Genomic DNA, 25596 nt, shown 5'->3' with positions numbered 1-25596 from the left:
CAGATTGCAGTGAAACTGAATCCTTTGTACTCATGCCCTGAATGCATGCTGCGTGGCTGTAAGCATACTAAAACTGGAGCTGTTCCAGCTTTGAAACAGGAAATGGAAAGCTACAACCAAGCAAGAGTAAATCCTTTGAAAATACTGCTGAACTAAAGCTTTATGTTAAACTTGCAGGATTTACATCAACCAAACCAACCTTACCCCATCAGCGTAACTGGGTGGCAGCAGCAAGAAGGCAGGAGCTTCTGCTTTGCTTGGCTAGGTAAGGCACTAGCACCAGCTGTCATGCCACCTCCTGCAGGAAGAAAAATTTGAGTAGTTAATAGCACTTCACAGCAGCTATTTCCTCTTCTGTGCAAGAGGTCCCATTGAGTCTGTTTGGTTTTAGTACTTACTGATAAGGAGTATAGTTTATTATCAGGACCAAAAAACAAATCCAGCTCCCACCTGTGAAACCAACTTTGCTTTGGTTCACTGGAGGAGGGGCTGAGGGACCAAGGTCTCAAGTAAGAAAACGAGATTCTTTAAGTTCTGGGTGCACAGCAGGATTTGAACTTCTAACTAGTTGGAAGGAACATGACATCAGCGCTGTTCAGCTACAGACCACAGCCCTCTGAAGGTTGTGCAACAAAGCCCGTAACAGCTGGGAGTGGCAGGAAAGGTATCAGGCGGTGGAGGAGTCACTGAGCACCTGGTTGGCCCTTCTAGTACCAAAGCACCACCCTGAAGAGCAGGTTAAAAATCTCACGCTACAGCACCTGTTGCTTTATGTTTCAAGACACTTTGGACTCCACACCCCTTACGTCTGATGACTGATTATTTAAAATGAGAAAGTTACACCTTTTGTACGCTTTGTTTTTGGTGCTGTTTTTTTTTTTCCCACTCTCTTACCAACTTAATCCGGTTGACAAAAATAGTAAGCCACCACTGAAAATAGGGAACAAACATCTCGTAGGACTAACGTCTGAAAGTCTCTTGAACACCCTCACTAAAGGGAAAAAGGTCACGTTAATAGCTGTATTAACACCAGTACATTTAAGACGTTAGAGATCAAGTCTCTTACTGCTGCCCATTAACCAGTAAGAATTATAATGTACTTTAATTACACCACAGTTAGTTATTTTTAAGTAGTTCTTAAGCCAAAAATTAGGCTTTATTTCTGGAACATTTATGTACCACATGGCCAAGCTGAAGCCTCAGGTATGTGTGACTTAGTAGTTATTCCTAAACCAATTATGATCTAGCCTCTAGTTTGCTGAGGCATTTCATCCCATTTCTTCTTCAAAAATAGTTACCCACTCCTGTACCTACACATTGCTTATTTTCTGCCTGCATCCTGTCAGACACTTATTTCTACCCGTTACTGGACTCAGTTTTGTTACTGTAAAACATTTGAAAGAGCTCAGCAGGAGAAAAGGAGCTGTTGTCAATTAACCTTGAATGAGTAAGAGGGGTGGGAGAAAAATAGGTTCTTAAAGGGATACCTTCTTGGTTTCACAGTATGGGTTAGAAACATTGATGAAAGACCATCTCCAGAAGTCAGTGTCCCGGATAAAACATCTACTTATTCCTCGGTGTCTGTTCCAATCCTCTTAACTCCCATTTGTTTGGGTAAGATAGATAGTTATAGATAGTTTTGGCTTGATTCTAACAGCTAACTAGCTGTACGACACCACTGAACAGTTCTGGTAGGATCCCCCAGTAAGGAAGCAGGAGTTCCTACTTTCAGGTGAACTGGCTGCTTTAAAACTCAAGTCTTAGAGTTGCAAAGTTTTACAAACGATTTTACTGATGCAGTGTTTGCATAATACAGTTAAGTGTAATAAAACATTTTTTGCAAGTAAATCATGATTAATACTCATTAGAACTTATGTACTGAGACAGATTACATCTGATCAGTCTGTTCAAGATTCTTGTAAATAAGAACCCCTTACCAGTTGTAAACACGTATTTTGCTAGACAGGTATCTATCTCCAGCCAAAATACAAGCTGTGTTAGAAGCTCTCATTAAAAAAAAAAAAAAAAAAAGGAGGCAGATCCCATTCTAATCAAGTAAAGTACTGCCATTTAAAAATAACAGAATACTATCAGTCACCTCCATGTTAAATAACCACCACCTTAATTAGCCTTCATTTCCATTATTGCTGATCACAGAAAAGTTTTATAACGAGGAAAAACAAATCAGCTGACTAGAAAAATTACTCACGAAGCACCAGAGTTTGTTGTTGTGGTTTTTTTTGTTGTTTGTTTTTTTAATAAAGGCTAATTAAGCAATTAATTATGCTCTAATACAATTAGGAATTGATTTCTAGAAAAATTTTCTACAGAACCCAGTTTCTTCCCCTCCACAGCCATTATTTTGACAGCGCAGGGGGAAAGTTATGCCAAATCCAGTCTAACATAGCCACCTCAGTACAGGAATGCAAAGAGATTTCAAAAACAAACCTTTTACAGTTGCAGGCTTTTAATCAAAGTATACAAAATTTTAGTCTAGAAAAATAAGTATGGATTGTATACAGTTACTGTGCTTGGAGACTGAAGAGGACAGCGCACCACTCAAATGGTACAGGCATACTGAAAAACACAAGTAGGAGCCCCAGTAAAAGTGTTGGTGTGTTTTTTGTTTCTCATACTTTTAGCCTAAATAGGTGAAAAAAATTGTCAGGTGAGAAGTCTAGTTGCTGGCAAGGGACTGATGAATAGGAGGCTGGAAGCAGCGCACGTGTTCCACGGGTGTGCTCTCTCCATCCCCAGACTTCAAATACTTGTCCAAAATAGCAATTATTTCATCATTCAGAATCTGGAACTTGCGAATTCTTTCAACCATTTTCTTCAAAGGCTGCAAACATCAAAAAAATAAAATAAAAATCCACAACATACAAACAGGAACTAGCTCTGGAGATTTAAAAAAAAAATACAGAAAAAAGCACCAAATGGTGACCTCACCACTCACAGCAGTGTTATGAATGTTATGAATGAAAGTTTCCATTCTACTAGTAACCCAGTGAAAAATTCTAGTTTTCTGGACAGTGCTGCTTTTTGTATTAAAAAAAGGCAATTTACAACAGCCTGGTCATAATCTTCATGCACGCGTATGAGATGAGCAGTGTTAAGAAAACCCCATATAGCCAGGAAATTTGAGTTCTGGTTGACCAGTTTTCAAACTCCAGTATTAGTCCCAGCTTTTGTTCCTAAAAACCTCAGTGCCCTCGTTTTCAACGTTTCATTCTCAAAAGCGATTGTTACATCTAAGCTGCACCTGAACACAACTGGCTCTGATTATTTTTGTTGCTGTTATAGAGACTAAAGACCAGATGTTTTCAACGTACCACATTCTTTATAACTTCGTCTTTGCCATCGTGCTTTTGGACTTTCAACAGGTGGTAGCAGAAATCCAACACATCGAAGCGACGCTGCTGTCCCAAAAGCACAATGATCATACAGCCAGCCCAGTGCAAGCCGTCTCCAAAGCACTGCCTGAAACAGAAAACACGACGTTAAAGTCACGCATCACTTAAGGTTTTCAGCAACATATCTACAGGAAAAGTTTAGGTATTTTAGTATAATGTCTGATTCCTATCTATCACTCTAGAATATGTTAGACAGTAATTAAAAAAATACTGTAAAAGCTCTAGTAAATCAGGGTCTCTTTTCAGATACTGCACGGGATGTAAATGGGTGCTTAAAACAAAAGAAAACAGGAGCTCCCCTACCACTTTTCTACGATGTACATGTACTCCCCCTTAGGCTCCAGCAGCATTACATTTCATTTTCAAAGAAAACAAAGGGGGAATTCAACACCACTATTCTCCTTTGGACTGCAGACACGAAAGGAGGCAAATGTCTTACATTGCTGCCTCCATAACTGGTCAGTCAAAAGCACTTGACAGCAGCAGTTTTTCAAGATAAGGACAAACCAAAATTAGCAAAACCAAGAATTCAATCCTGTTAACTTTCAAGTGCTCATCCTTGCTCTTGATTCAGATGAGAAAATACTCGCTAGGAATGTGTGCATGTGTCCAGCTATTTTATTTACGTTCAGCTTCTGCAGTGGTATGACAACTGCTGAAAGACACGTGCTAGGGCCTGTCTGGCGTGGGATCATTCATCAGACGCTGTCAAAACAGAGGGTTATTTTCTGTAAAGATACAGGAATATCTGTGTGCATGCACGAAGAGCCCCGCCCAGCGAGCGCAGCGCTTTCCCTTGGTTCTGCACTAAGCTACCGCAGGCACCCGAACAAGCCCCCCTGTTGTAACGCCCGCGTCCCCTCCCGCTGCAGGGAGAACAACGAAGGGGCTGTTGGGTGCAGGTGCGCCGCTGGCAGCTGCCGACACGTACTCCACAGTGAACTCGTGCGTTCCCACGGGGATGCAGTAGACGAACTGCATCGCGCTCCACAGGCGGTGGAATTCCACGCACTCGTCCACGTGCATCACCCCGTTGCTGGGCAGGGGCCCACGCCAGATGGGGTCGTCCAGGAAGGATCGGATCCGTGTCAGGATAACCTCAAACATGGACAGGCCGCAGCACAGGCGTTCTTTGGTCAGCAAGTCCCCTTCCCTCGCGATTGCTATTTGCTAAGACGGAGAGAAACAAAGCGCAAAATCCTGGTTATACAAAGCTTTCTGTTTACAGACCTCTTCAAGGTCAACTAAAAAAGTACCCTCTGAGCTAACAGCACGGCACGGTTTACCGAAATGCTCCAGTTGCCATACTGCGCTCTACTTTGAAGCACACTGATGGGAAAATACGCGGTAGGAGCTCAAAAAAAAGTCAAACATAGTTCAGTTTCACTTGGTTTGTTCTAGACATTTCTCCCAACTTTAAGTGAAGTCAGAGTTCAGTTCAGTGGAAAAAACGCTCAGAAAATTGTAAACACCTTTTCAAATAGGCCATAAACTACCTTTTCAAGTAGGCCGTTGCCATACTAAGTAGTGCTAACTGCAGTAATGCTAATTCTGCACCAAGAACTTAAGAGGTTTTTGCCTGCATGGAGCCTGAAGCCAAAAAGAAAGTATGGGCAGTAGCTCTGACTGCACTGTGCTTCATCTCCTGACCCTGCTGCCATTAGGAAATCTTCAAAGACAGCAGAAAGAGACTCGCAGAAAGCCAGTAATCGGCAGTACCAGTTAGTGCTTGTCCCAGCTGGCACCACCGCATTGCCAGCTCTCCTCTGCAGCGTGGCAGTACCTACCGCTATGCATCGCGATAAAAGCAGCCCGAAGGCTTTGCTTCAGAGCACCCTGCTCTTCATTTCTACTGTTTGTGTCTCATAAACTGCTACAGTTTGCAGGGAATTAACGTACCCCTCACACTGACAGGGAAATAGTGCTGAAGCTGCAAAGGCAGCGGAGAAAGTCCTCCTTGGTCATTAAGTTTACAGGAAAACGCAAATGACAACTCATTTTCAGTGACTTTTCTAGTCTACTGACTGGGAGGGGAATAACTTGTTTTAGGAAAATGACAAACACGCATTTGGTAGAATTTGCACTAGGAACTCACAGGCTGGCCCTTAAACCAAGAGGGTGTCACGTAGAAACATACATAAAAATTGCAATTTTCCTCCAAACTTGTCACCTCCGCCACAGTCTCAAATATTTTAAACTTGTGAGCTTTAACAGCTTTACCAAACCATGAGCCTAATACAATTCTTGTTATGTGAACAAGCTGGACCTGCAGGTTGAATTTCTGACACAGCTATCAGCACTGTGTGAAAGACCAGGCTTGTTAGTGCCCAGAAGCTTCTTGAATTGCCTCTGACACAAATGAGAGATTACCTGTGGTGTTCCCAGTCTTTCAATGAGAGGGACTAAGTGTAGTGGAGCATATTTTGATTCTAGTCTCTTCATTTTAGCGTCAAGCCTTTCACCCTCTGAAAGAAAAAAGAAAAAGAAGAGCACTGATTCATCTGATTTAATTGATGTCTGACCATCTTTATTGTTACACAATCTTTATTTTTACACAATCTTTATTCAGTGCAGTAAAAAGCTGGAAAAGTTTCTCTTTTTGTAGGTAATTTCAGTTCTGAATAGTTGGTTAATCTTCAGTGTGCTTTTAAAAATATATATATTTTTTAAATTTTGTTTGGTATGTTCAAACAAAAAAGAAACCAAGGATTTATAGTGGAATACATTTAATTAATTACTAGATTCAAGACAGAATATAAAGCTGTATTATGCTGCTGCTACTAACATATTTGACTCCCACTTATACTAAGCCAACTAAATTGCCCTTATCATAGGCGAAATGCCTGCCTCTGGAAGGTGGGTTATAACGAGGGTGGAATTTATGTATAGTAAGGCTTAAAAAAGCAGCTGGCACCCACTCATCACTGGCAAGTAGGAAGTGTTCTCTGGCAAGTGGGAAAAGACTATTTACAGTGGTCTAACAAATGGTTAGCTTTATGTACAGAAACGCAAATAGCTACAGAGAGGCTGAAAATATTCTCAAAGATTTTTAGCTGATGGGATTTCTCCAAGCAGAACAAGTCAGCTGCTCTGGCAGTGAGAAATGGAGAGGAGAGGGGACAGAGGAGCAGCACAGGAAGAAGCAGAAGAGGGAGGGGAAAAAAGCTCACTTCCTAATGATGAAGGATAAGAAAAGCAGATACTGAAGGAACCAATCCTGCATTCACGGCATGCCAATTTAGTAAAAAAGCACACAAAAAGTCTACAGGGACCACTTGCATGTAATTCATCTGCTCGTGGGTTTTGTGTACCTTGTGTGATCAACCCTACCCCATTTAACTGACAATCATATCAGCTAAACAAGAATTTCTGAAAAGCCTCTCACCATATCCAAATTAAGGTGAAATGAACTGTTAATACAGCCCTGAATACCCCACTTATTTGTCAGGGTATTCTTCAACTTCCTCTTGTAGTTTGCACTGAGCCTGGCTAAGGAGCACAGATTTTTTGGGCTTGAATCAGTTAGCTCAGGTCACAAAATTAACAGCAGTGTAAAGGATGACTGGAAACGGTTACCAAAAATGTAGCAGCAAGCAAGCAAAGTGGAAAGCATTGCCCGAGGAAGTTATTTCCATTTAGCCTGTACCTTTGACGTGAACTCTGGGCAGGATGTTTTGGAACGGTGCTGCGTGCAGCAGGTCACACACTTCCTCTAGGGACTAGAACAAAAAGGAAACAAGAGGCACTTAGGAACAACGAATCCTCAAGCCACGCCAGATCAGAAATCCGGGCTTCCAAAAACACACTGATGCTGAAGAAGAAACAAACAGCAGAGGGCAGCCAGCCTCTGCTGTCAGAGCAGCGCGTGTAGCTGCCTGCTGGGCACTCTCTCCACAGAAGTAGATCCAAGGACAATTGGATTTCACCAGGTTACCTCGGATTGACAAATAAACTCCAGCAGCTCTCCTCCCACCCCGAGCTGGCAGTTGTTAAAGGACAGGATATTTATTAAAAAGACTAATTCAGGATGAGCAATTTCGGTGTGAAAGTGGCAGACGGATCCTGTGCAGACAAACAGAACTGTGAAGGATGACTCACGGCCTGGTTATTTTTACCAGCACTGTTCCCACAACCCATTATCATGTCAGGCGCATCTCCCAGCAAGGCAGGCTGAGACACGACAGCACCTCTCAGGAGCTATTTTATATCCTTAATCCTTAAAGATTAGGAAAGGAAAGGAAGGTAGGGAAGGAAAACAGATCATCATCTGGTTCTTGGCTTCTGTACATGCAGAGAAAGTGCAGAGGGCCAGAAGATTACATGTTACTTTGCTACTTCTTCCTCCCTTCTTGGAGCAGACCGGTGTCACTGCATTACACCCGAAACAAAACCTCCCAGGCAGCAGTTCACCATCGCCTTCTCCCTTCACCCACCTGGCTTTTCACCATGTGCCCTGCTAGCCGGAAGCCCACTCCAGGAACCCAGTTTCTCCTCATCATGACAGTTACCCCATTTCTGAGTATGGTTTCATTCCTCGACACCCGGCCCTCCCCTAACTCCCTACCACTAGGGAGGCACCCTCTAACGCTGGGAAGAGGACTCCGGAGGAACAGCGTGTCTCCATCATCTCAGCTAACGTTAGCAGCTGTAAAACACCCTAGAGAAGGACTCTTACACGAGGATTTATTTTTTGAGCAACAGCTGGCCCCCAGCCAGCTCGCTGAGTGAATTAATTTAGCTGGTTGGCAGTCGGCAGAGATCTCTGCTTGATGGGCAGCCCAGCCTCAGCAGCAGCATGTGCTTACACGTACACACAGGTGGGGAGCCTCTCCCCACCTCGAAGACACGAGGTAAAGAAAGGGAAAAACTTGCAAATTTCACCCTTGTTTTCTGTGACACTAGTAATGGAAATGTCAGGGTGCATTCTGAGACACGGATGGGTTGTAAACCAGCACAGCAGGCACCTACCAGACTCTGCTCAATGAGCAGGCAAAACAGGACAGCGTTTCCCACTTCCCGCAAATTCTGAAAGCAGACGGTCTTCAGCTCTGCATATTCAACGATGTCCTTCAGCTGATGGTGGAAAAACTCCAAGATACCTGGAATCAAAAGAGAAGCAAAAAAAAAAAAAAAACACCTCAGAAGACAGAAAGAAATTGTGTCATCATCACCCAGGTGCTCCTATTGTGAAAGCAGACAAAAGACTCTGGTCACGTGGGTAAGAGTCATATGAATCAGAACTATTTTTTCTTCCCACCACAAAAGCACACTGATTTTCTCACCTATTCGCCTATTCAAGGCTTTCTCTGAATGTGCACAAGTGTACTGTATCAGAGCACAACAAAGCGAGGGTGCAGGTTTATAGTTTTTTCTCCATGTATCTTCACAATATTTTTTTTATTTACAGATGTGCTGCCTAGAGGAAACTGAAAGGAGCAGTATTTAAATAAATGCCGATCAGAGGTTATTACATTGTAAGGCAGTGGTGTGCCAACCTTTGCAGCTGGCTAAGTCATGCACAACGGAGCACCTAGGTTCTCTCTGCTGGAAAAAGCAGCTAGCGTAGGAGGTAAGAAAACGATTTCCAGAAGCAGGAAGACAGAATAGGGCTCTTGTCTGCTATTAGTCCTGTTCCAGCCTCTTATTCTCGGTTCTATTTCTGTCCCCCAACCTGCTGCACCACCCGACACGCTCAATTCACAGCTGTTGTTTTCAAGGATTACAGAACCAGCACGGAGCAGAGCACTGAAGATGAAGGGAAGGCGAGTGGTGTCAGGCTAGGGCCCCGACAGCACTGCAGCGAGCTGTATCCTCACCAAACAATTAAATACAGAAATCACAAGTCAAGATCTGCTGGCAAGGATGTGTCAGCTCCTGCTGACAAGCACAGTCAGAACCTTGTTTCTGTCAGTGTTGCCAAAAGCTGTTAACAAAAACAATCAGAATTACAATTTTCAAAGCCACGTCATTTATATGAACATCTTTTCTGCCAAACCTCTCCCGAACAAAGGTGAAGCTCGATGCACTGGTGGACCTCCAGCCGCTTCCCCGCCCCAAGGAAAGGTTGCACGGTCCCTTGGTTTGCAGACAAACCCTGGGAGCCCCAGGTTCAGGTGGCTCCTGCAGTGTCATCTACTGGTCAGAGGCATCTGGTTAAAGCCATGCGCAGGGCAGGTGAGAAAGAGCAGAGAACTGCGGTAGGACAGGCAGCTTTCAGGCTCTTTGTAACTTATTTTCATCAGCATTTTTCCATCTGTGTGCATAAGCCTGGCCCTTTTTAAAATGAAACCAAAAACCTCAGGACTGGTAAACAAAGAAAATATATCATGCAAAGCTTTCAAGTTGTATGCTATCTAGAGCAGCTTCCATTACACTCAATTAACAATTCCTGTAGTTAAATCTATACACAATTACACAAAGAAGTTGAGGGGAGGCAAGGAAAGAGACCCGATAGCCCCCAACACCTCCCCATGCACTCCTTGGATGCGGCTGACGAACACCTCCTGCACAGGAGATGCGCCTTCTGTATTTACCCAACAAGGCAACAGCTCGGGGGGAGCACACAAACATAAAATACATGCTGGAGAGTATCTCTGCCAAGGAAATCCCTCAGATTCAAGCAGAGGAACTTGAGAATTTACAGCGGAGGAAGGAACAGTACGACTAACCCACACACTTCTCTAGAAAGCCTCATGTCATTAAATTTAGTAACGAAACATCAGGAAGAGTGCATGGTAAGGGGATCCAGAACCGGCTTTGTTACATCTCAAAGATCTGTTTGTCAACAGAAAATCTGCAGTCAGACCCAACCCCAGTAGGTTAGCAACTAAATAGAAAAACAATTGAAAAGCTGATGGAGGTTGGTCAGTCGTAATGAATGGAGCTCGATTTATTCAAAGGAAAACACACTGAAATATACCTAAATGCAAACAAGTCAGACCAGCACACATCAACTACCCCCTCAGGCTAAAAACAAAAGATTGATACAGCAAAAATGTTCACAAAACCTTTTTGACACTAGAGAAAAAAATCAAGGCACACTGAAGGAATTAATCTATGACAAGTCTATAGCGTGTCTCAGTTACATGACTTAGTGTTTCTGTGGCTTTCTCTGTCAAGGAAAGGGCTTCTAAGGATCAACAGCTAAAAGTCAAGTCAAATAATTCCCTCATACCACAGGACTGGATGCTCTTCTGGGAGGGAAAGCCCATTGTGTTAGCCTGAATTTAAGTCTGTGTCATAGAGGAAACCAGTCTAGAATATCTACCAACACTTCTGCTCGTAATACCCATGGCAGAAATGGATGGTGAACTGCCAAAAGGGCTGGAAGACTCCCCAAAACATAGCGAGTAACCGCAGACTTCTCCACATAGTCACCAAGTAGGATATTGGCTACATGGACAGACGTTGGGGTGTTTTTCCCCTTTAGCCTGTCTGACAAGTGGGGAGCAGTTTGGTGAGAAATGGAAGCTGAGGAGAGAGGCAAGGATGATTCTGCTGCTGCAGAACAGAAACAACCAGTGGTCATGAAAGGGGGTGGAGAAGAGTGGGATTTTCAGACACTCGTCAATCCCCTGCCAGCCCCTGGATTTCCTGGGGAGTTTCAGAAAAGAGATCAATGTCTGGAAAGATGGCAAGAAAATGTTACTAATGTTGTATGGACAGCTCCGAAGTGAAATCCCGAGAATAACCGATGTCGCCTACAGCAGATATAAAGGAGCAGGATGGCACACAGGGAAACCAAGAGCAGCACAGAGAACAGCAACAAGGAATGCTGCTACCCAAATCCATGCTTAAGGTGCAACTGAAACCAAAGCAAGGCTGGAAGTCCACCCAAAGCAGCAGGACAGCAGAAGTCAGAGAGCCTGGAGGTTCCTACCATGAAAATTACGTACTGTCTTTTACAGGCACTCCAAGTTACTGAGTTCCTCTCAAAGTCCTTAACAAAGATCTCTGTTTCTTCACTGAAAGCCCCAGTCACCATGTGCAGGTACATGAATGCACACACCCACACAGTGCATTCATGAACAAATTGTGTGGGTATTTTGGAAACCCAACGCCCTGTATCCCGTATGCAGTTGTTCCAAGTGCCGGTATCAGCTACGTCCCCTTAGATGAAGTGCTCGATTCACAGACCAGACAGATAAAAGTTTACAGAGCTACACAGCAATTTTTGATGGAACAGAAACAATGCTGAAAGCATCATCTGCTCCTCGGTGGAGTCCTGTGGCAGAAACACATTATCTGGTTCTCATTAATATTTGAGCAGCGGCACTCCTGGTTACATCTACTTGGACAGCACACAGCAGTGTGTGTTTTTGTGAGAGACTACATACACACCATGAAGCCCTGGAAATAGAACAAGTGTCTTTGGAAAATTTCATTCAACTGCACACAACCTTCCTCCTTCTCCTATTTTGTTGGTGCGATTTCTAAGTTACTGAATTAGTTACCGACACATTGCATTTTTGAATCAATTTGCTCCTTCTTTCCAAGGAATCAATTTTAATTAAACTCCTCTATTCCCGCAGATGGAATGACGTTAGGTGTAATGATAATTGGTCATATAATCCCAATTCCTGATTTACACAGATCTCAACAGAAGCAAGGCTGCTGATGTAAAAGGGGTCTGGTAAAGTACAGAAGATTAGTAAAGGATTAGGCTCCATCGCTGATTCCAAAACGTCATCTCGACAGCACTCAAATAGCAGATGTAAAGTTTCAGCTGTGCAGCCCGTACATACACTAATTAATTTAGGAAGTCAGACCAAATCAACACATGCACTGCAAAGCTGGTTGGATTTCTTCACTTCGGCCATCTTTTCCTTTCTATGAAACAAGCTCAGTTCACACCTAGAGACTCAAACCAAACACGTTCCAGAGCTTGCACCAATGATGGTACCTGAAAGACTGGGTGAAAACTGGCTGCTAATCGTAGACCTCAAGTGTGAGCTAACAACAGACTTGATCTTGAAAACAATCTTTGGTCTAGCCGCATTGTGGTTCGTTTTCTGCAGAGCGCTGACTTGAAATGAAATCTGCTAATCTGCAGCAGCAAAACTGTTCCCAAGAAACTGGGTGCTACAATGACCTTTATTTTATGTTCACTTTCCTACACGTCTTCAAATGCTGTCTGTGATTATTTCTTTGGCACACAAGAGACATCATTAACTTTGCATATCAGCAGTCACGCCATTGCTTTCAACAGAAATGTTCATCATACTTAAGCGGATACACATATATCACACAGCCTGTGCACCATTTATTTTGCTAGAAATAAATATCCTGTTGGTCTTCATGCCCACTGCATTGCTCACTGCTCCTTCAAGATCATCTAGGTCTTCATTTTATGAAAACACCATTTAAACTCGTGCAGTTTTTTTGACAGTGAACTGGGATTACCTCTGTTTCCACTGAGTGTAGACATTTGAAGGGCACCTCCAACACCACTGCTTTTTAAATGATTTCAATGGCATTCCTCGGCTTTCTTTTTGCAACCGGATGGCAAGTTGCAAATTCAAAAGCAGACGGAAGCGAACATGGCATGGGAAGTTTGAGAAAGTTTGGCTTTGCTGAGTAAGCTGATATTAGAGCTCAGAAAGTGGCCTGACCTTTGTTTTTCTGCAAGTCTCTTAACACTCCTCCTGTCTTTTCCTGCTTTTTATCTCCCCTTGTCCCCAAATTCTTTTCCAAATCTTTCTGCAATGGACGGGTTCCAGAAAAACCTATGAATATATTTCCTTCCTGTTCTTCCCCAAGAGTATTCAAGCCATGGCGTTCCACCAAGAAATTAACTTTTATTTTATGTATTATTTTTTTAAATAAGAAACATGGAAATGCTGTACTTAGGAAAAAAGCCTGCACTTAGGCTACCTTCTTGGCTAGTTCATACCTTGCTGAGCTCATGGATTTTCTTTCAAAGCTTTCCCCTGTAGGGGTGATGTGGCAGTGACACAAATCTAAGCCTCGTCTCACAGCGGAGCTGACAAACTCCTTTCCTCACCATGTCTAAAGACATTTCAGAGTGGCAGGAGATGAAATACTTGTTTATGAAAAGCAGGAAGGCTATATTCAAATACGAGAAAAATACCAGGAAAGGTTATTTCCGAGATCAAAGCTCAAGTTTAAACTTTTATAAGTCAATATTCCTCTAAGCTTAGAGACTTTAAAAGGTCCCTTTAAAAAATCCTTATGCTTTATGTATTTTTAGACAAATATTTTTATGGCTACAAGAGAAGCAAGTTCCCCTCTGCTTTAAGATTGTTTCTATGGAAACAAACCCATTGGCGAGCAGCAGTCCTGAACAACTAATGCCACTGTCTGCGCTTCGCTCCTTTTAGCGAGAATAAATCTCTGTTCAGAAATCCTCGGGTCTAGAGGGCTGAGTACGCAGAGCTCACAGGATGCAATCAGCGAAGTCCAAACAAAGCTCTCGCAATCAAGGTTCAAGGCACATGAAACAGCCAGGGCACTACTGAGCACACTTAAATTGCTTTGCATGTGGAGAATGGACTCAGGGGATTAATTCTAAATTGATAAATGCATGTTACGTTGAGACAGACAAGAATCTACAAACTTCATCTATAGATGAGAATCATCATTTTGGCCTTTATGTGTAGGTAGTGGCAATTATAAAGAAGTGATTAGATGGTTTGCCAGCAAAGAAAAGCAGCAGCATACAAACATGCTCCAGAACACGCAGACTTACTACTACAACCACTGAACGCTACTTATGCAGGAGGCTTTGGGAGGCAGAGGAAGGAAGAGACGACAGCTGGCGTGTACTTGCTTGTATTCTCAGTGCAAACCAAGTAAACAAGGCGTGGCACAGACAGCTGCAGAGAATTTAACACAGAAAGGAGATGACAGGGATTCAAATCAAGCATGGGTTGAGCCTCCCCCTTGTATACTATGGCAGCTCCTCTCTGCACGCCAGACCAAGGCTAAAATTTACAGCACGTTCCCATCACAGACAGTGATTTCTCTTATCAGTCGGATCTGCTCTGAGGGCAGTCAGCTCCGTGATGGAAAGGCTCCAGAGACAGCAACACAATTCTTCAGTGATGCTACGGTCAGATGAAAATGCCCTTAGCTTCCACACACATTTTCTGTTTAGTGTCTTCAAAAGAGTACAGAGAGAAGACGTGACAGCGCTACAAAGGTTGGCTCTGCCACTTCTTGGAAGAGACTCTCTGGGAAGTTATTAAGTGTTCTTTGCCTGAAATGTTTCAGTACAGGAAAAATACACGTGCCAAGACAAAACCTGCCTGTGTGCCAGCCACAGGGGTGCTGAAGGAGCACAGAAATCAAGTGGTTTTGCTAGACCCATTCCAATTCTAGTTGCTACTATCTTATACTGTAACCTGAAGAATTACTCTGACCTCTCGGTACAGCAGGCACCTGAACATATGGGATGTTTTTCCAAATACAAGGTCAAAACTGTTCATGATCTATACAAAACAAGGAAGTTATGAAGGATTTAAAAGGGTTTAGGTCCTGTAGCAAGTGTAGATCAGCCGTGTGAAGGCTACCATTACACAAGTTTTTCCTTTCTTGTAAGACGGGTTGCCTTTTATTCTTAGAAGAAAGTTTTTGCTTATGTCCCAGGGCATCTCCCACCAAATACTCTTACAGGTGAGGATCTCCAGCAGGAGAATACAAGCTTCCTAACCTCGCCTGTAGCGCCTCAGACCCTGGTGATGCATAATCACCATGCTCTCACACTGAGAATACATACTGCTTTTGTGGTCAGGCCTTAATGAGTGGCTAAAAACCTCAGCTAGATTATTTTTATACTTCTAACTACCATGATTCATCCATTTCTACGCTCCAGGGAGAAAAACAGGAAGGAAACACTTAGTAAGTCCTCGATTTCATTTAACATTGGCAAGGAGTGTCAAGCAAGCTGTGGGAAGCAGAAAAAACAACCCCATTCCACTTGGAGTGGCATTTAATATACTTAAGCAACTCTGGAAAAATAGATATACTCAGGAGGTGGGTGGCACATGGAAAGATTAATTTGTGTTAATTAGGCATTGTGGAGGAGGAATATTTTGAAGGGGGGAAGCAGTTTCAAAATTTCAGTGAACAATGTGATAAAAACTAATTAGCCAATTATTTCCCCATAGTGGCAAGCAACTTTCAAAGGCATTTCTTCTGCAACTGTCATGCCTCCTGTTAAGTGGCTAAGATGCTCCCCGCACATCCTGACATGACTACTCTGGCAGGACCAGTCTGCCTCTCAGTAGCATCATTCCTTTTATCTTACATTTCAGAAAGGTAAAGGCAAGAGGGAATGAAAGCTTTTCCAGAGAGACAGTGTTACCTAAATCATTTGAACAGAACTGCTGCAAGAGGCTAACTTGCAAAGGAAAAGCTCAATGTGCTTATGAGAAAGCCTAGAATTAGAAACTACTCTGAACATCCCAGCTCAAGTTCAATTATGTCAGAAGGCTGTCTATCTATCAACAAATTGCCACCCTTTTATTTGCCCTAAGGACGTAAGTTTTAAAACACCATACAGTCCTTTATTAAGCACTTTCTGAAAGCCCAGCCTTTAATGGCTCTTGCTATGGAAAAAAGTGCTAATTACTGGGACAAAGAAGAGGGGGAGGGACATAGAGATAGGCATGATCCAGAAGACAGTAATTAGTATAATCTCATTAAGGCTACTATGGTAACATCAAACATCAACTAACCTGGAGAACCATACTCATGTCTTGGCAACCTGCAGATCTTAGGCATCACTTCCATTAGGGTCTTGACATACTGAAGAATTGTCCCTTGTAACTAAGAATAAACAAGTGCTCGTTATTATGTCAGTGTTATTAACTGAGAAACTTTACAACAACTGTGTTCAAAAAGCATGTGGATTGCACAAGGTCTAAAAATTATGCATTTAACTCTGCCAGTTGTCATCTTCAAAAAAGCAACTTCTCCCAATGAATACAGTTGCACAGTAATACAGTTCCTTCGTATGGCATTAGCTGCTTTTTGCCATGGGAAAAGTGGCAGAGCAGCTAAAGCCAGGAAGGAAAAAAAAGAAGTACGGGAAATCATCATCTTTTCTTACAGTCTGTCTCTATTGTCTGACCAACCTTTTGATTTTTGGTGAAAAAAAGAAATAAAAGTTCATCTGAATGTTTTCAATCCTTAATATGAGGTATGCCTGTAACAGCTTAAATTGGCCATTCCAGGCATATATATAAATATATCTATACATTCCAGACATATATATACACACACATACATCTCCCTATATCTGAACGTTTGCATCAAGCATCAGCAGGGTACCTCCCCTCAGTCTTTTCAGCCTCCCTTATAAATGCCTAATCATTCCACGCTACCTTTAATGAACGGAGATGATTTGCAAATAATAATAATCATCATCCCTCCCAAAACAACAAACCAATACTCAACCCCAGAGCATGAAAATTATGTCTGTTTTTATAGAATCATAGAGTGCTTTGTGTTGGAAGGGACCTTAAAGACCATCTAATTCCAACCCCCCTGCCACGGGCAGGGACACCTCCCACTACAGCAGGTTGCTCAAAGCCCATCTTTCCCTGACAATATACCACGGCATCCCTTCAAGCAGGCTCCATCCTTTCTAGAATTTCAAAAACAAATGTAGAACATTGTGGGGATTGCAATAGACAAGCTACCAAACATGTCAAGTATGTGAAAGGAGATTATGAATATTACAGCTTTCCACCTGTTACACCTGTTACCTGGATTGTTTTGGCAGCGTGCTCCTTATAGGCAACAGGGGCAGGGAACAAAAGACCATTTCTGTAGCTTAAACTTAAATGCAATGTGTTACAGCTGTATGCAGACATTAACAGTACCGTGACCAAAGAGCCCCTCAGTCTCCTTTTAGTTACAGATAAGGCCATTTCCAATACTAGATACAAGGGCTGTGTGGATAACTTCTTCAACATCTGGTCTGAGCGCTCTTCTAAATAGGCTTGATGCTATCCTCTGCTAGATCAAGCGTGGAGATTTAACCTTCCTTGCTATTAAGCGTCATCTGTCAATGCTGTTATTAATGAAAGCCCTGAAGTTAGGGAAGGCAGAAAGCACATTCCAGCTCCAGATATTCTGAGAAAGTAAATCAACTCATTTGAAACATTTATACTTTTCCAGAGTTTACCCTGGTCCTACCAGCGTGAGTCTCTGCAAATTAAATTATCCCCAAACCCGAATCCAGGGTTTTTAAAACACTGCTCAGATTAACACATCTTCTATTGCTTTCACAAGGCATTGGGTACTCTCAAATAGAGTTTATACTGAACTTCAGTGAATTTAACACTTTAGTTTTACTCGAGATCTTACTTTCCTTAGGAATCTTACTTTCATTTTGCTTTTGTTAAGATATTTCCTATCAGAAGCCATTTGGAATAATAATACTGAAAGACAATTGGCATACCAAGCTCTTGACGACTTTCAGCAACTCCTCCATCACCACAGCAATCCCCTGATACCCGAGAAGCCTACAGATGACTTTAAAGTGAGGGGGGCCAACAAAATTCCTGTAGTTGCTGTAGATACTGGAATACGCCAGATTCAGTGCCTAAAATGAGAAAAATAATTCGATTAATGAAAATTTCAGCTGACTGCATCTTAGTAATAATCTCACTTAGACAGCATTTTTAAGCATATTAAAAAATAATACAAAACAACAACTTTGTGTCTCACTCTCTATCCAGGAAGTTAAAACATAAAGCTTCTCGTTTGTAAGACAGGTTTTTCTTGCTTAGCAAGGGAGTTCCTGTAAACCGTATTTGTTAACCAGGTATCCTTCACTTGCCATTTATAGAGCCATGAAATTTTCCTCTCTCATATTTTTCTACTTACACAGGTAGAAAAGGATGAGTAGTACATGAACTCAAAGCACAGCTTCTATTCCTACACAGCCCATTTTACGTACAAAACATCTTGAAAGAAGTGACTTCAATTTTCAGTTCATAGTAAGTGTTTTAAACCTCTGAGGACTCAATTACAAAAAAAAAAAAAAACACAGCCTTTTGCAGTGACTGGTCTCTGCAGCTAATCAGTACGGATCTCTCTTTTTCAAACATCTTAGCTGTACACAGCATCAAAGCAAATCCAAGCCTGGGGTGTAACCTCATGGAAATTCTTCAGGAATTGTATAAAGAGGGTCTGGTGCTTGGCCGTATTAATGTGCATTTCTTCAAAGTGAGAAGAACTATACAGACTGGATGCTATGCAGGGATTTAGAAATTGTGCTGGAGTATCTATCCTACAAGGAGAGACAGCTGCGTTGTTCAGCCTGGAGAGGAGGCAACTCAGGAGGACATTATCCGTGTGTTTGATAACCTGATGGGGGGAATAAAAAGGAAGGAGCTGGGCTCTGCTCAGTGGTGCCCAGTGCCAGGACAAGAGGCAGCGGGCACAAACGAGAAACTCCATTTTAACATCAGAAAAAAACTGTATTACTGTTACAGTGGTCAAATGGAGAGGCTGCGGAGTCTCTGTCTTTGGAGATGTTGAAGACCTGACCGGGTACGGCCCTGAGCAACCTCCAGGAGATGACCCTGCTACAGACGATGGCCAAGGTGCCTTCTGTCAGCCTGTAGAAGTTTGTTCTAAGGACAGTGTCCTCATGTTGGTTTTGTGGAGGAGAGCTGTTTTCAAATTCTCAGCCATCTTTTCTGTGAACATAACCTAAAATAGATGCTTGGCTAATTATTAGCCTCCGTATGCAACGCTCACACTCCTACTGGATCCGAGCTGACAAAAAGGCTCGATTCCAAATAACCGCTGCTGGCCAGAAGCCTGAAGCTGCCATCCCTCACGTACAACGTACCTATTTGCGTAGCTTTCCACTTACAGAAAGGAAATCGGGGGCACTGAATGGAATGAACACTGATAAAACATTACAAAAACACTTGCAGATAAATGTCCCAATAGATGAAGCATTCTATACACCGTTATGCCCCCAAAGGCAGGATTTCATCCTTCTCCTTTGATGTTTTCAGGCAGGTAGTTAAACGTATCCAAACTATTTCAGCTACAGCACCAAGAGAGTGGTTTCAGCATAAATAACTCACCAATACATAACAGTAAGAAGTCAGTCAATCTAAAAATACACCTTTCTTTAATGTCACCTTTGTGGAGGAGCACCTAACGTGGTCCACCTGCGAACACTGGGTTAGCAGAGCTTTGTGAACGGTGACGAGGGATTTTGAAAACACCAGCACACACCTCCATGATGCACAACACCAAAGTATTTAGGGAGAATGCCAGCAACAAGGCTGCGGGTGGAAGGAGAGGAGGAAAGAGGGAAGGAGCTCAACGTTTTTTAAGCTATGCTTGCTCCCTCCCCTACTTAAATTTAACAAAAAAAAGAGATGCTAGTTGCTGATGTCATCGAAGTGCTAGCATTAATCACTCACAGCATCACTGGTACAGGCAGAGGAGCATATAACAGGGATGTGCAGGCAGTACCCTGTCCAAGAAGGAAGCAACAGAGGGAGAAAAAGACATTATTTTTCTCCTCTGTGTTCCTTGAAAACCAAGGCAAACGGCATTTTTAGACAAGATGTGTTCTTGCATGAATTTCAGTAGAAGAGACGAAGAAGCCATGCCACAACCAGCATCGGGGAAAAAACCTGGAAGTAGCAAGCAATGAGGATTCAATCCAGGGGGAAGAAAAAGCAAACTGGCAAGCAGAGATCATGAAGCAAATAACTCCTGTGGAAAACGATACAGAACAATTAGTGTTTATGTTATTTTTGCATCAGCACCTGAAAATCCCGTTCTGAAATCTCTGTCAGGAAGCGATGGTAAGTACTGACTTTTTAAAACACCAAATGTGGTTTCCAAATATTTACTTGCCAGTAACTATATATCTTCTAACAGATGATGTTTTATAAAAATCAAAACAAATTACTACTGTTACTAATTAAACTACTATTACTAATAAAACCCCAAACACTCTACTTACAAAATGCTGCACTGAAGAAGCTATTGTTTCTAGACAGTATTAAGGAAGTGTTCTATTAAAAAATATAATTTTAAGTAATTGGGAGCTACCAACTAAAAAAAGGAGAAAAAAAGTAAGTAGAAACGCTGATCTTACTAATGTGCCTGATTTTAATATTTGCAGGAGTTGGTTAGATGTCAAGATGCCTGTCTATTAAGTTTATGTGATAGCAAACTCAGTTTCTTTACCCTGTTGCTTTATCAAAAAGAGTGCGCCCCTAATTAGACCATGATTAGAAAGGCAGCATCTACCCAGATCAGTCCTAAGGTTTTATATTGTAATGAAAATAAACATACTAGGAAGTAGGGAGAAGATCTAAGTACAATCCAAAAGCCTTGAGCAACAATTTTCCTACATAAAAGGTATTATTAATGCAATGCAACTATCAAGGTCCCAATAAAATAATATATATTTTGCCAGCCTCCCATCTAGTATAAAATGCAATTAAAGTATTACAGAATAATCTCAGAATATATTACAAGCAAACTTTATGAGCTTTCTTCATCAGGAAATTGGTGTTTAGCCAGGAGACTTAACATCTTAACACTGATCATCAAAAAAAATCATTTTTATACTGAAGTCATAAACAATGAAATACAGTGCTACTGGCGGCATTTATGTACCCAAAAAAGCAAGGAACTTTCACAGTGGAAAAAAACTTCCGCATGACTGCCACGGGAAACTGAGTATTAAACCAAAAGACAATCAGATGAAATTGCTTAGGGAGGCTCTTTTCAAAAAGTTACTATCATAGCAAAGCAAAAAAACAAACCTCCCAACCAAACAAAAACATCTACTGGCCGTTATTAATATTTGTTTCGTTATAAAGTAACCATTTTAATCAAAAGTACACCAAGGCAGAAGCCAACTTTTTGTCCCAGAAGGAAGATATTCCTTAAAAGAAGCACTTAGGAAACTGCATGGGAACTGCGATGTTTCTACGCACTGTTTTGTTTCACAGTTAAACATGACTGGCAAAAAGCAAAGACTTGGGGATGGCCAGAGGAGTTTATCCTTCAATACCCATTTCTGCTACCACTTGCCAATTAAGATAAAAAAATTCATCCATCAACACAGGTAAAGGGTTAATCAGTTGGACAGTCAGTCTGTCCTCAGTTTAATGGCAAACCAGACAGTGTTTCAATTCTGTTTAGAATTCAATGTCATTTTTTTTTCCATGAGCTTGTCTCTTAACATACAATTATGCTAAATACTATGCCTTTTTTTTTTTCCCCTAATCAAAATGTTTGTTGTACTAACCAGAATACTCCGGCATCACACCAAAGAAGAGAGACATGTACTGATGCATCTGTTCAGACTTATGATCATTATTTTTTTCCCTCTTGGAGGGCTGTATCTGTCAGAATGCACAGGATGTTTACCGCTCTCCTTTACAAATCTCGATGAGTTTCACTTAATGCCACCTAAATGCAAATTCCTCTAGACAAAAATATCCAGTGACTTTATTCTAGGGGCTGTAGCACTCGCGCACACAGCACATATACTAAAGATGACAGAGGCAAATTTTCAACGAGGTGTTGAGGGCCGACATCCCCTGGATCCCAATTGCAAGAGCAGAGTAATCTGAAAACGGCTTTGGAAGGAAGTGGCTCCCCAAATCCAAATCCTGCAAAATATACCGCCTTTCAAGGAGACGAGATACAACTGAGACGAGTTACAGCTGATCACCTGGACAGGCAGCAGCTCTGGCTGAATTTCTCTAATTGTGTATTTAGCCTTTAACTTGGCAAAGAAATAGACGGTTTAAAGCTAAGAGCACTGTTTCCTAATAAACTCTTTTTTTTTCTTTTAAATTACAGAGCTCTACGATCCACACAGTATCCCCAGTACCACAACCTCTCAGTTGCCTCCCTGGGAAACAGTAAGCTCCCCTTTCCAAAGATCCCTCCTGGGAAAGGAAAAACCCCCGAGCAGCACGGCCATGGGAATAACCATCCAGAACATCACAGGGAACACAGCGGTGGTGATTTGGCCCCAGATGGCCAGCTGCGCCGACAGCTTTTACAGCGTCATGTACCACCCTAACTGGAAGAGCGTGCCGGCCAGCTACTCGAGGAAGAGCTTCCAGAAGGAAGAGAGGGTGCCCGCCAGCCGCTCCTCCTTCGTGGTCGAAAACCTGACTCCGCTGACCACGTACATCCTGTGCGTCACCTGCCAGTCCGCCAACCCCTCCAGCGACCAGTGCAGGGTCTTTAACACGCTGCAACGAGACCCGGCGTCGGCCGGCACCGCCAAGAAGGAGCTGGCGCTGGGCATCTGGCTGGCCAGCAGCCTCCTGCTCCTCATCATCGCCGCCGTCCTCCTCTACGGCTGCCTGCACCTGCTCTGCCGCAGGAGGCGCGAGCGCCCGCGGGGGCGAGCCGGGTCCTCCGAATGGGACCCGGGGAAGACGTGGACCAAAAGCGCAGCAGGCACCCCCGAGGAGCTCGGCGTGCAGGGCCAACGGAGGCGGGACAGCGAGGAGAAGCAGCCGGGCGGCATCCAGCTGGCCACGATCATAGAGAACCCGTCAGCCTGCCAGGAGCCCTGCCGGCCCGCTTCCGAGAGCCGGGAACGAGTGCCAAGGGCTGGGCCGTACTCTGCCATCAATTAGAAGCCTTTTGGCAGGGAGGAGACCTTCTGCCACTTGGGACATCCCACTCCTTCAACCCCACCGCGTGCTCTGTCTCCACTCGTGACAGGGGCTGCTCTCTGCAGCGCTCCCGTCTGTGCCTGCCGCTGTCACGGCCCCGTCCGAAACCCTCATGCTGCCCCAAGTACTCAGAGGCAAAGGTCTGGGCTGCCCACAACTGCTGCGATTTGCTGCTTCAAAATGCATCAGTTTGTATTTTGAGGGCTGGTTTGGGTTTCTTTCCTTTACTTGAGAAAAGAAAGGAAACCAAATGAAAGCGGTAACCTGAACCTGAAAATTTATTGATTTATTACTTGAGCAAATAAAAATCTAATAGGTTTTTTCACATGGAAAGCCAGATTGCCATACTGAAACACACACCCTAAGCATGATGGCTTGCTGGCACGAGTGTTACCCCTGCACTTCTGACTGCTTCTCAAACCAGATACTTGGCTGACCACAGTGCTCTCGGTACCACCCATTCTGAATGAGGGCTCGGTCTCAGCACGTACACTAAACTCAGCAGGATTTTAATGGTATCCCTTCATCTATCTTTGAACTTTCCCCTCAGTCCAAAAACATACACAATATAGCGACTCTGTAAGGACAGTTCCAAATAACCCAAGCAAATACCCTGGGATGTCTTACTTGGAGCTCTTCAGCACCCACCAGAAGGTACTTTCTGCTCCACAGGCGAGTGACTCCCTGTAGAGGCACCAGGGCTCAGAGAAGCAGCTCCTGGTCCTTCCTCCTCCTTCTCTTTCACTTTTAAATAATAAAACTCATTCATCAGCTACAAGTTTCTATCCAACCATACCGTGAGTTTTGTATGACCAAGGGGGCAAGGAAGTAAAAACACGCCAAAAGGCATTTTATTTTTGTAACAATCCAATCTGCTAGTCATCTAATTGCGCCTTGAACGTCACGGCAAGAAAAAGCCCTTCAGACAGAAGTACCAAGAAAAGCCCTTCAGACAGAAATCTGTTCTCCCTTGCAAAATGATGCATCTTGTCTGGCTTATGTGTGTAAGTAACTCTGTTTTAAATCCCTGAAGTGAATTTATGTTCCGTAAAAATGTAATAAATCTTACTACTGCTGTACAATGTGGTATTTCTAAAAACAAAGGCGCACTGTGACTGCAGGCCTTGTAAAGTGCTACCAGTAGGAACCTACACGTAGTGCCAGCTCTCACTGACCCGGCCCCGTTGGACCAGGAGCAGGCTGGGCAGCTGCCGCCCACTTCCACTGCGTCTGGCAGCCGAGCTGGTGTACGAGTTCGACAGGAGAGCATGGGCTGAACATTTCACAGCAGGCAACGGGGCTCTGCAGCTACCGTGTTTGGGCAGCACTTGCCACAACTTGAAAAAGACCTCAGCTCTCATCCTGCTAGGAATACAGGAGCTGACCTAAGCCTGATGCGTCTTTTTCCCTCCTAGGACAGGTAAAACATGCAGAAAACGTGTGCCAAATGAAGGGAGAGTATTACTTTTAGGAAAGCCTTCCAAAGGAATCTTTGTTAAGTTAGCAATACCACGTTCTCCATCCCTGCATAGCACTTCCTCCAACTGCCAAGCGTTTGTCTTACACACCAGTCTCAAACAAACTGTGCAGATGACAGCACTGCGCTGCTGTGATTCATAAAACAGGTGATTCATGAAACACCCCGAAAAACTCCCTTCAGAACACGAAGGCAACGTGACAGGTTGCCTTCCCAAAAAGGGGCAGCTGGGGAGGAGGGGGCAGAAAAAATGCTTTCACATGATCTTGTAATTAAATTAACACTCCTCTGACCAGGGATTCATAAAAGAGAGAAAATATGATTTTAACGTTAAAGGTGTGGAGCCAAGAGACAGAAATTCTCATCCCTGCCAACATCTTGGGCCCTTGGAAAAGACTGTTTATTTTTCTGCATCTCTGTTTCTTAATGTGGACTTTGAGGCAATCCTATCCGTATATTTACATAACATTGGTGTATTATGTACGTGTGTATCCCATACTGAGAACACAAGGAGCAGTGCAGTCTTAAAGCAGCTCTGAGGCAATTCAACTCCTGAATGTATTGTTTATGCACAAAACACACGCATGAACACATCACACTGAGAAGGTAAGGAGCTAACATGGAAGCGCTCCCAGGAATGGGATTTCCTTCATCTAAATATAAACCCATTCCACTCCGGGAGTTTACTATGCACTGCTTAGACAAATATATCGTTTCAGAAGCAATGGATTATCTTGCTCCCACCAGAAAACAGGAGTGCACACAGAGTGTCATTTAAGGACTTCTACACTGGTTTTCAAGAATATCACACACACACAGAGCTACAGGATTCTTCAACTCTTGCTCAGAAAAACTTTTTTACAGGTCTGCTCAGGTTCCTTTTGGCAATCCTGTGTTTTGGTAGTTCACTGTCTGTTTTTAACGCTCATCTAATAAAGGGCAAACATTTTAAGTGACTAGAAAGCTGATAAGATGCAACATGGTGCAAAATGCTGCTTACTTGTGCACCAGCAGCAGATAAACATAACGCAGAAGACACACAAAC

General features: G+C 43.0%; 2 protein-coding genes across 8 annotated transcripts in view; one reads left to right on the top strand and one right to left on the bottom strand.

Annotated features, from left to right (window-relative positions):
- Positions 1-2449: 2449 nt before the first annotated feature.
- Positions 2450-25596, bottom strand: part of CYFIP1 (cytoplasmic FMR1 interacting protein 1) — a 68411-nt gene continuing 45264 nt past the window's right edge. For all 6 annotated transcript variants that reach the window (XM_080585359.1, XM_080585361.1, XM_080585360.1 and 3 more), the window contains 8 exons: positions 17842-17985; positions 16112-16202; positions 8382-8512; positions 7060-7132; positions 5784-5878; positions 4345-4583; positions 3333-3480; positions 2450-2842 (listed from right to left, as the gene is read on the bottom strand). In XM_080585359.1, coding sequence (XP_080441485.1) covers positions 2678-2842; positions 3333-3480; positions 4345-4583; positions 5784-5878; positions 7060-7132; positions 8382-8512; positions 16112-16202; positions 17842-17985 — 1086 coding nt within the window. In that variant the 3' untranslated portion in view covers positions 2450-2677. The remainder of the gene's footprint in view (positions 2843-3332; positions 3481-4344; positions 4584-5783; positions 5879-7059; positions 7133-8381; positions 8513-16111; positions 16203-17841; positions 17986-25596) is intronic.
- On the top strand, positions 3539-24156 carry LOC308192188 (fibronectin type III domain-containing protein 9-like). 2 transcript variants are annotated; one of them, XM_080585483.1, is made up of 4 exons: positions 3539-3555; positions 8821-8982; positions 18881-20221; positions 22242-24156. In XM_080585483.1, the coding sequence occupies exon 4, from the start codon at positions 22364-22366 to the stop codon at positions 23033-23035; it is 672 nt and encodes a 223-aa protein (XP_080441609.1). In that variant the 5' UTR covers positions 3539-3555; positions 8821-8982; positions 18881-20221; positions 22242-22363; the 3' UTR covers positions 23036-24156. The 2 variants fall into 2 exon arrangements, with proteins under 2 accessions (XP_080441609.1, XP_080441608.1); XM_080585482.1 differs by lacking the exons at positions 3539-3555; positions 8821-8982 and having other exon boundaries at positions 17985-20221.

The sequence above is a fragment of the Anser brachyrhynchus genome (genome assembly GCF_964034855.1).
Source record: "Anser brachyrhynchus genome assembly, chromosome: 1".
Lineage (NCBI taxonomy): Eukaryota > Metazoa > Chordata > Aves > Anseriformes > Anatidae > Anser > Anser brachyrhynchus.
Note: the sequence above shows the minus strand (reverse complement) of the source record. Positions and strands in the feature narration are given on the sequence as shown.

Excerpts from the sequence above, each read along its gene's own strand:
- LOC308192188 (XM_080585483.1), top strand. The coding sequence starts at position 22,364 with ATGGGAATAACCATCCAGAACATCACAGGGAACACAGCGGTGGTGATT.